The sequence below is a fragment of the Heloderma suspectum genome, chromosome 6, assembly GCF_057233095.1.
Source record: "Heloderma suspectum isolate Gila_16-S chromosome 6, 16-S_ref, whole genome shotgun sequence".
NCBI classification, from domain to species: domain Eukaryota; kingdom Metazoa; phylum Chordata; class Lepidosauria; order Squamata; family Helodermatidae; genus Heloderma; species Heloderma suspectum.
The window spans coordinates 56,346,360-56,355,187 of NC_139463.1; the positions used below are offsets into that span (position 1 = coordinate 56,346,360).

The window sequence follows — 8,828 nt, forward strand, 5'->3', positions numbered from 1 at the left end:
AACGCTAAAAATAAATCGCATCGTCTAAACAAAACACAAGCGAGAAAGAGCGCAGGCGACGCCTTTTGTTTTGCGGCGGGTGGGAGACGGACAGACGCTGCTTTATTATCACAGCGACGTTGAAGTCCTGGATTTCCCCGTTAGTTGGGGGGGGGGGGCGGGGAAGGTCTCAAGAAACCCGGAAGCTTCATATCTCTATAATGCGACGAATCGCATCTGCTTGAGTTGCCCAGCAAATGCGCAGCGTGTAACGCTTGTGCGCGTGCGCAAGCTCGAACGCCCGCTTTCGGCGCAGGCGCGGCTCCCCCAGAAACACCAGCCACGTGACAAGGCACCCACAAATAGGCGCAGGCGCAGCGCGTGGCTTTGGGCTATACCAATCTGAACCCTTTAGAGGGGGCAGTCGGTTGCCTTAAAGAAATCCTTGCTTCGTGCGTCGTGCCATCTATTCCCCCCGCATATTGTTTAATGCTCTTTTAACTGCAGTGGAGGGGAATGGCGAGGGGAGGAGGACGGGTGAGGAGAGAGGGCGCCGGCGGCGTCGGGCTCGGGGTGGTACGGCCCGCGCGCGCGGCGGGCAGTAGCCCGGCCCCTCCGCGCCGCCGTCCTTTCCGTTCAGTGCCGTCGGCGCTGCCGCCATGAGGTGAGGAGCTGGCCGGGGAGGCCTCGAGCCTCCACGCCGAGGCGTTGCTCTACCGCGCCGAAGTACAGAGCTGCGGGCGGCCCCGGAGGGACGGCGGGGCGGGGGGAGGCGCGGCGCGGCCGAGTGCAGCGGGGGCGAGCCCGGCGGAGGCGCTTCTCGTGGACTCCTGCGCTGCGCACGGGCTGGGCTCGAGGGTCTTGTGGGCCCCCTCCAGCCCCCACGGTTCTTTGGCGGGGAGGAGCCTCGGGGAGGCTGTGAGGGTTCCCCACGGAGCAGGAGCCGCCGGGCGGGGGCGTTTCGAGGGACCCGGGAGGGAGCTTCGGAAGGGGAAGCACTTGCGGGGGGCTTCGCGAGGGAGGAGCCGCGACAGGGAATTCGTTTCGCTTAAAACAGATGTGTTTGCTGTGTTTTTATCCCGCTCCTCAGCCAGAAAAGGATCCCGGAGCGGCTTAGAATCCATGAACACAGTCTAAAAAAGGCACACAAGGAAAAGGCAGCGGGGAGGGAAGAGGGGATGTCGCGTTAAAATTTCTGTGCCGCCCAGTAGCCAGAGCGCTCTGTGTTTCGTGCAGCACATTTCAAGTATTCAGAGTGCTCTTCTCCCCACCGCAGTGTATCTGGTTTCTAGTCTAAACCTTCCCCAGCTTGGTGCCCTCTAGGTGTTTGGGGCTTTAACTCCCATAGGTCGGTGGTAGAGCACATGCTTTGCATGCAAAAACATCCCAAGTTCAATCCCTGGCATCACCAGGTAGGGCTAGGAAAGAGTGCCGACTGAAGTCCCAGAGAGTTGCTGCCAGCTGAGTGTTACTTATTTATTCATTACATTTCTATACCTCCCACTAGCCGAAGTGCTCTGGGCGGTTCACAACAATTATCATATAAACATAAGGAACAGATTTATCTGGCTGTTTTCAAGGAAGCTACTGATGTTCCCGTTTGTACCTAAATCAAGAGTTTTCATTAAAGACAGTCCAGCTTCAATTAGGGAGCGTTAGCTTTAAAATATATATAAATTATACACTAGTCAGTTTAAATTAACATATCTACATCTTATATATATGTGCAGTTTTCTTTAGACGCAGTTTTCTTCCACAAAACCCAATCTTTTCTGTGGCAAGATAGTTTTCTGTCTGCAGATAGAGAGAGACTGGTATGAAGTAGCATTCAACCTGCAATCCCCCACCTGCAATTTAATCACCTCAAAAGTAGCCCTCGGTGATAACCACAAGCAGCTTCTTAGGACTTGAAGAAGCTGTGGTTTATGATCTAATTTGACATGAAATTCTCAGAGGAACCATAAGGCTTCTTTGGAACTGCGAGTGTAATCTGAGACTGAGCTCCTAGTTTGGGCAAACAGTGATACAAACAGAGTATAGAGTGCTAAATGTGTTATTTCAGTAATTCTTACAACAGTTTGGGAAGGTAGGCCTGCACCCCCATTGTGTAAATAGTGGTTCTGAGAGAAGAGTGGTTAGGTGAAGTCTACCTGGTAAGTTCATGACCAACGTGAAATTTGTTCACACACATATCTGCGCTTCTGTCACCACAAATCACCCAAATAAAAAGTTCTTCTAAAGAGGTGTCAGACTGCAAAAGGATAATGAGCAGCAGCTTTTGAAGGAAACAAAGGTGCAGGGGTTGAATAGCTCCTAGGCTGTTAATTTAGCTTTGTTATAAGCCACTTTGTGGTGTTTAAAGAGTGTGGTAATATGTTAATAAATAATGTTTAATTTTGCTCTACTTCAGTAATCTATTGTCCTGCTAATAAAGTGTGTTTGAAGTTATAGCATAGAATCTGAAGGCTGGGGAAATGTCTCACTTCTATCTTGTGTGTATGGTTGAAAAGTGAGTTCCAGGAAGGAGTTCCCATGTAATATAGCCTCCACTGTGTAAAGGATGCCCCTTAAGCAGGCATGTGATAATGTATCAGAAAATTGTTGGGATAGATTAAATCCTTATTTGCAGGTATAAAAATTAAAATCTCAAATGTAGCTGCTCATCGGTCTTCACAGGTCCTGAACAACCAAGGTTTAGCTTTTTGGCTCAGGTTCTTGTATAGTTTTTATAGTTTTAACTATGCCAAATGAACAATTCTGGGAATTCTTGGAATAAATTCCCAGCTGGAATGTCCACAAATTGGGCTACTTTCTCTGCTCCTCTGAAATCTCTAAACAGTATGTGGTGTTTTTACGTTCTCAGTATGTTAAGGCTCCAGAAGAGGCTGGCCTCCAGCGTCCTGCGCTGTGGCAAGAAAAAGGTCTGGTTGGACCCCAATGAGACCAACGAAATTGCAAATGCCAACTCTCGTAAGTGGATCGTTTGCTACATCCATGAGTCATATGCTCTAATGCAGTCATGTGCAGCTTCCTTATCTTAACTGTAGTCCCAGTAATAGGTACCCAAGTGAATTGACATTTTTAGAGTACTTTAGACATAATAGGACATAACAAATATCCATTCAGATACTCAGTACATCTCTATTTCCTTTTCTTTGGACTTGCCAGCATTGTGCTTGTTGGTTTGCAGATGAGAGCATAAATATAGTTTGTGCACATTTATGTGAAAATCATACCTGCAGGTTTCTTCTTGGCAATACTGTTTATCATCCCTGTTCATTGTTTTTCCTACCTTCTAGGCCAGCAGATCAGGAAACTGATCAAAGATGGTCTGATTATCCGCAAACCAGTGACTGTTCACTCACGAGCTCGGTGCCGGAAAAACACTTTGGCTCGTCGTAAGGGCAGGCACATGGGCATTGGTAAATACTGTTTTCCCTTTACTTTGTCTCAAGTTCTAGAGGGAGTTGATTTTAGACAGACCTTCTGCAGGAGTGGCAATGAGGCACTGAATAGCTTTAATTCTGTACTTAAAGGGGCTTTGCAGAATTGCAAATTTCTTTGCACTTAAAGCACAGGAAGTTGATTCATTCTGTTTAACATCCTCCTCATTGCTCTTCAGGTAAAAGAAAAGGTACAGCCAATGCCCGTATGCCTGAGAAAGTTACTTGGATGAGAAGGATGAGGATTTTGAGACGTCTGCTTCGCAGATACAGGGAGTCCAAGAAGATTGATCGCCATATGTAAGTCAAATATATTTACTTACTCTGTCACCTAGAGCATGTCTGGAGTTAACTGTCTGATAATGAGGGTAACTCTTTCACTAAAACACCAGAAGAAGGAACTTCATAGATGAGTCTTTCTTCCAAGCTTTACAGCCAAATAAGGCCAGTTTATTGAAGGTTTACTGAGCAGTATGCTGGATTCTGGAGTTGAGTTGTATGATGTAAAGGCAGCTCAAATCCTATCGTCTCTGAATTGGCCATGTTGGCTGGGGCTAATAGAATTTGCATTCCAAAAGACCTGGAGGGCACCAGGTTGAGGGAAACTGCATTAAGACAACTTAGAGCACATTCCTGGTGCCAAGGCAAAGTTGGTTAGGGCACAATCCTATGGGAATGCTGGGAGTTGTAGGACTTTTCTCTGTCTAAACATGCACAGGACTGCACCCTTAAGGTGTTATTGTTTGTTCAGCACTCTAGGGAGGCAAAGTCAGTCCTTGTTGTGTCTTCCACCTTCTATAGGTATCACAGCTTGTACTTGAAGGTGAAGGGTAATGTGTTCAAGAACAAGCGGATCCTGATGGAGCACATCCATAAGCTGAAGGCAGACAAGGCTCGCAAGAAGCTTCTGGCGTAAGTATCTTCTCATTCCACTACTAGACAGGGTTATTTACTCATTTTAGGGTGTGAGTAGGTTTTAGGCTTGTCCTCCTTTGCCTCCTGCCTATGTAAAGAACTGCACTTGGCATAGCAGTTATAAAATTCTTAAAAGAAACCGCAGCAGTAGTGAAAAGGTGCTGCAGGTTGAGGAATCAAAAGAAAAGCAGAATACTGCAGACCTTCATAGTCCCCCATGCTTCCCTGTTCCCGCCCCCCACAAATATATGGGAAAAGGAGCTCTTGGGTGTAGTATTTGCCTCTCCCTTGGGAGGTGTGATCCAAAAGAATCTGATGGTCAGTTACAGCAAGCAAGGTGCATTAAAGACGGAACACTGAGGTAGGCTTCCCTCTATAAAGGGTTCTAGTCCCCACTTGGCCATGGAAGCTCACTGGGTGACTTTGGGCCAGTCACAGACTCTCAGCCCAACCTACCTCACAGGGTTGTTGTTGTGAGGATACAACGGTGAGGAGGAGGATAATGTAAGCTGCCTTGAGTTCCTTGCGAGAGGGAGAAAGGCGGGGTATAAATGCAATCAATCAATCAATAAATAAAGTATCCTGTATGCCGTTTTTGTTTGTTTGTTTGTTAAATTTCTTAATTGCCCATCTGGCCAGTTACCCGGCCACTCTGGGCGATGTACAATAATACAACATTTTAAAACAATAAAATTCCACATTAAAACATCGTATTTCTAAAAATACCCTAACCCACCCCAAATGCCTGCCTGAACAACCACGTTTTTAATGTGTGGCGGAAGCTCGTTAAAGAGGGGACATGGTGTAGTTCCTTAGGGAGGGAGTTCCACAGAGTGGGTACCACCACAGAGAAGGCCCTCTCCCTTGTCCTCACCAGCCTAGCTGTCCTGGCTGATGGAACGGAGAGAAGGCCATCTGAGTTCACGCAAAGAACATAACACAAACCACCCTGAAGTTTGTTCTCTTTAGTCTTTGTCACCTGCCACTGCCATGGGGCTTCAGTTGGAGGAGTGATCAGATCAGCTGTCCTTTTATTGCTGAACTGGACTATTTGATGTCTGCCTCCACCTGAAGTGGTGGGAAGTGTTGTCACATTGTTGCATCCAGGTTAATTCATTGCAGAAAGTAGAAATTGGGTTTCTAGTGTTGACAGGCAGCAGTGGCAAAGTACCTTCTGGGGGAAATGTTTCTGAGATATATATACCAGTGCTGGGCCAAAATGTTCAGATCTATCTTTGGTAGGTAGGAGTTAAGAGTTGTAAGACCTTTTGCATGGGTGTTGTCTCACCTTTTAAATTACAATCTGGCTAGAGTTTTCTTTTGTTACTAGAAAAAAAAGATACCCTTGCCACCTCATATTTAAAAGAATTTTAAGAATTTCTCCTTTGTGAAAGGTCTTAGACTCGCCGCCGCCCCCCCCCCATATCCTTCACTCACTTTTGTGGGGGAAGAATGGTCCCACAAAATTGGGATTGGCCCAAATATCCACCCAGCATATACATAATGATTGAGTGTACTGATGGTAATGGAGAGAGTCTGCTGTTGCTGTGCCGTTCATGAGCCTTTGTTTTTCAGTGACCAGGCTGAGGCCCGCAGGTCCAAGACCAAGGAGGCCCGTAAACGCCGTGAAGAGCGTCTGCAAGCCAAGAAGGAGGAAATCATCAAGACCCTCTCCAAGGAGGAAGAAACTAAGAAATAACTTCTGCCTTATGGTGTACATAGTGCTCAAAGAGTATCTAATAAATCTTTTAAACTCTCCTATGTCTTGTAGCTTTTCTTAGATATGGGGGTGAACTTAGAATAAAAGGAACCTGTTTTCTAGGTAACATAGCAGCTTGTCCAAAAACTTTTGTCTGCAAAGAATCTTGCAGCTTTAGAGTTGCATAAACACTCTGTGTGGAAAGATCTAAGTCATTGTTCTAAGTCCAGTTTCTAGCCTTTTGCTTCTTATATTTACTGAACAAGTATGAATACTAATTGGTTGATAACAAATAAACATTTGCAACTACATAGTGCCTTTACACTACCCATAAGCATAATTCAGAACATTTGGACATGTAGTTCACATGCCTTTTTGCTTACAGGATTTATGTCTGCTTCAGAGAGTAATTATGAAATTAAGGATTTCTATTTGGTTTTCTATACATGAGCTAGGATGCTGAGCAAGATCACTTAACTTGAAAACACAACTAACCTGAACTTTCAAGAAACACAGGTACAGGAAGTTACTGGACTGAACAGTTTTAATCTGTGATATGGGAAGTAAATCTCCATGCTGTTTCACAGCATGTTATGCAAATCATGAATATTTAAAATACAAGACACGATAGGATAGCGCTCTTGAAGTACTTGAAAGGCTATCACAGAGAAGAAGGCCAGGATCTCTTCTCGATCACCCTAGAATGCAGGACACGGAAGAATGGGCTCAAGTGACAGGAAGCCAGATTCCGGCTGAACATCGGGGAAAAATGTCCTGACTGTTAGTGCAATATGACAATGGAACCAACTACCTAGGGAGGTGGTGGGCTCTCCCACACTGGAGGCATTCAAGATGAAGCTGGGCAGCCATCTGTCAGGGATGCTTTGGCTTGGATTCCTGCATTGAGCAGGGGGTTGGACTCAAGGGTCCTATAGTCCCCTTCCAACCCTACAATTCTATGATTCTAGTGTCATTTATAATGCATGCCCTCAAGCCCCTGGTTTGTTCTTTTTACATAGAAAAGGGCCATATATTTGGTTTTAAGCATTTAAGTGTAGACTCTTAAGTTTGTATTACATTCAGATATTTTAAAATTCAGATATGGGTTAAAATCTTACAATCTTTTTTTCTGTAAAGGATCACTGATCTCTTATCCACCCTGCATGTGCTTTATGATTACTGTGAATGGTTGATGTAATAGTATGAGATTTGCTTCTATAAAACATAACCTTGAAATTATAGTTCTGAGGGCCTTAATGTTGCGGAAGCTAACACTTAAATACCTCACAGCCCTGCAATATTTACACCTTTAGAAATAAAGAGAACAGTATTGGATTAGATCCAGCAGGCCTCCAATATGGCATGCATGTACCTAATTTTTGTTTTGTGCTGGTGCTTCATCAGAATTTGGAACTTCACGAAGAAGCTAAAATCATGAATTCAGGCTGGAGTAAATAAAATATCTATTAGAAAGTTGAAAATCAGAGCTATCTTCAAAGAATCCTTTGTGTGTTCTCTCACAAGGAGCGCCTGCCATAGTTGGTTGGCATGTTCTAAGATATGTTGTTGTTGTTGTTGTTCAGTCGTTCAGTCGTGTCCGACTCTTCGTGACCCCATGGACCATAGCACGCCAGGCCTTCCTGTCCTGCGCTCTTTCCCGGAGCGTGCTCAAGTTCATATTCATTGCATCGGTGATGCTAACTAGCCATCTCATCCTCTGCCGTCCCCTTCTCCTTTTGCCTTCAGTCTTTCCCAGCATCAGGGTCTTTTCCAGGGAGTTTTCTCTTCGCATTAGGTGGCCAAAATATTTGAGCTTCAGCTTCATTATCTGTCCTTCCAATGAGCACTCAGGGTTGATTTCCTTTAGGATGGACTGATTTGACCTCCTTGCAGTCCAGGGGACTCGTAAGAGTCTTCTCCAGCACCACAGTTCGAAAGCATCAATTCTTCGGCGCTCAGCCTTCCTTATAGTCCAGCTCTCACAGCCATACATTACTACTGGGAAAACCATAGCTTTGATTAGACGGACCTTTGTCGGCAAGGTGATGTCTCTGCTTCTTACTATGCTGTCTAGGTTTGCCATAGCTTTCCTCCCAAGGAGCAAGCGTCTTTTAATTTCATGGCTACAGTCACCATCTGTGGTGATCATGGAGCCCAAGAAAGTAAAATCTGTCACTGCTTCCATTTCTTCCCCTTCTATATGCCAGGAAGTGATAGGGCCAGATGACATGATCTTAGTTTTTTTAATGTTGAGTTTCAAACCAGCTTTTGCACTCTCCTCTTTCACCCTCAACAAGAGGCTCTTGAGATCCTCTTCGCTTTCTGCCATTAGGGTGGTATCGTCTGCATATCGGAGGTTGTTGATAATTCTCCCGGCAATCTTAATTCCAACCTCTGATTCATCCAACCCGGCATTTCTCATGATGTACTCTGCATATAAGTTAAATAAGCACGGTGACAATATGCAGCCTTGTCGTACTCCTTTCCCAATTTTGAACCAATCGGTTGTTCCATCTCTGGTTCTTACTGTTACTTCTTGACCCTCGTACAGGTTTCTCAGGAGACAGCTAAGGTGGTCTGGTACTCCCATCACTTTAAGAATTTGCCAGAGTTTGTTGTGATCCACACAATCAAAGGCTTTAGCGTAGTCACTGAAGCAGAAATAGACGTTTTTCTGGAATTCTCTTGCTTTCTCCATGATGCAGCGAATGTTGGCGATTTGATCTCTAGTTCCTCTGCCTCTTCGAAACCCAGCTTGTACTTCCGGTAGTTCTCGGTTCGCATACTGCTGA

General features: G+C 45.3%; 1 protein-coding gene across 1 annotated transcript; it reads left to right on the forward strand.

Moving 5' to 3' along the window:
- The first annotated feature begins 607 nt into the window (after nt 1-607).
- RPL19 (ribosomal protein L19) lies at nt 608-6,098 on the forward strand. Its single transcript, XM_084804446.1, has 6 exons — nt 608-643; nt 2,843-2,949; nt 3,279-3,401; nt 3,602-3,722; nt 4,224-4,334; nt 5,913-6,098. The coding sequence occupies exons 1-6, from the start codon at nt 639-641 to the stop codon at nt 6,034-6,036; spliced, it is 591 nt and encodes a 196-aa protein (XP_084660572.1). The 5' UTR covers nt 608-638; the 3' UTR covers nt 6,037-6,098.
- The last annotated feature ends 2,730 nt before the right edge of the window (nt 6,099-8,828 follow it).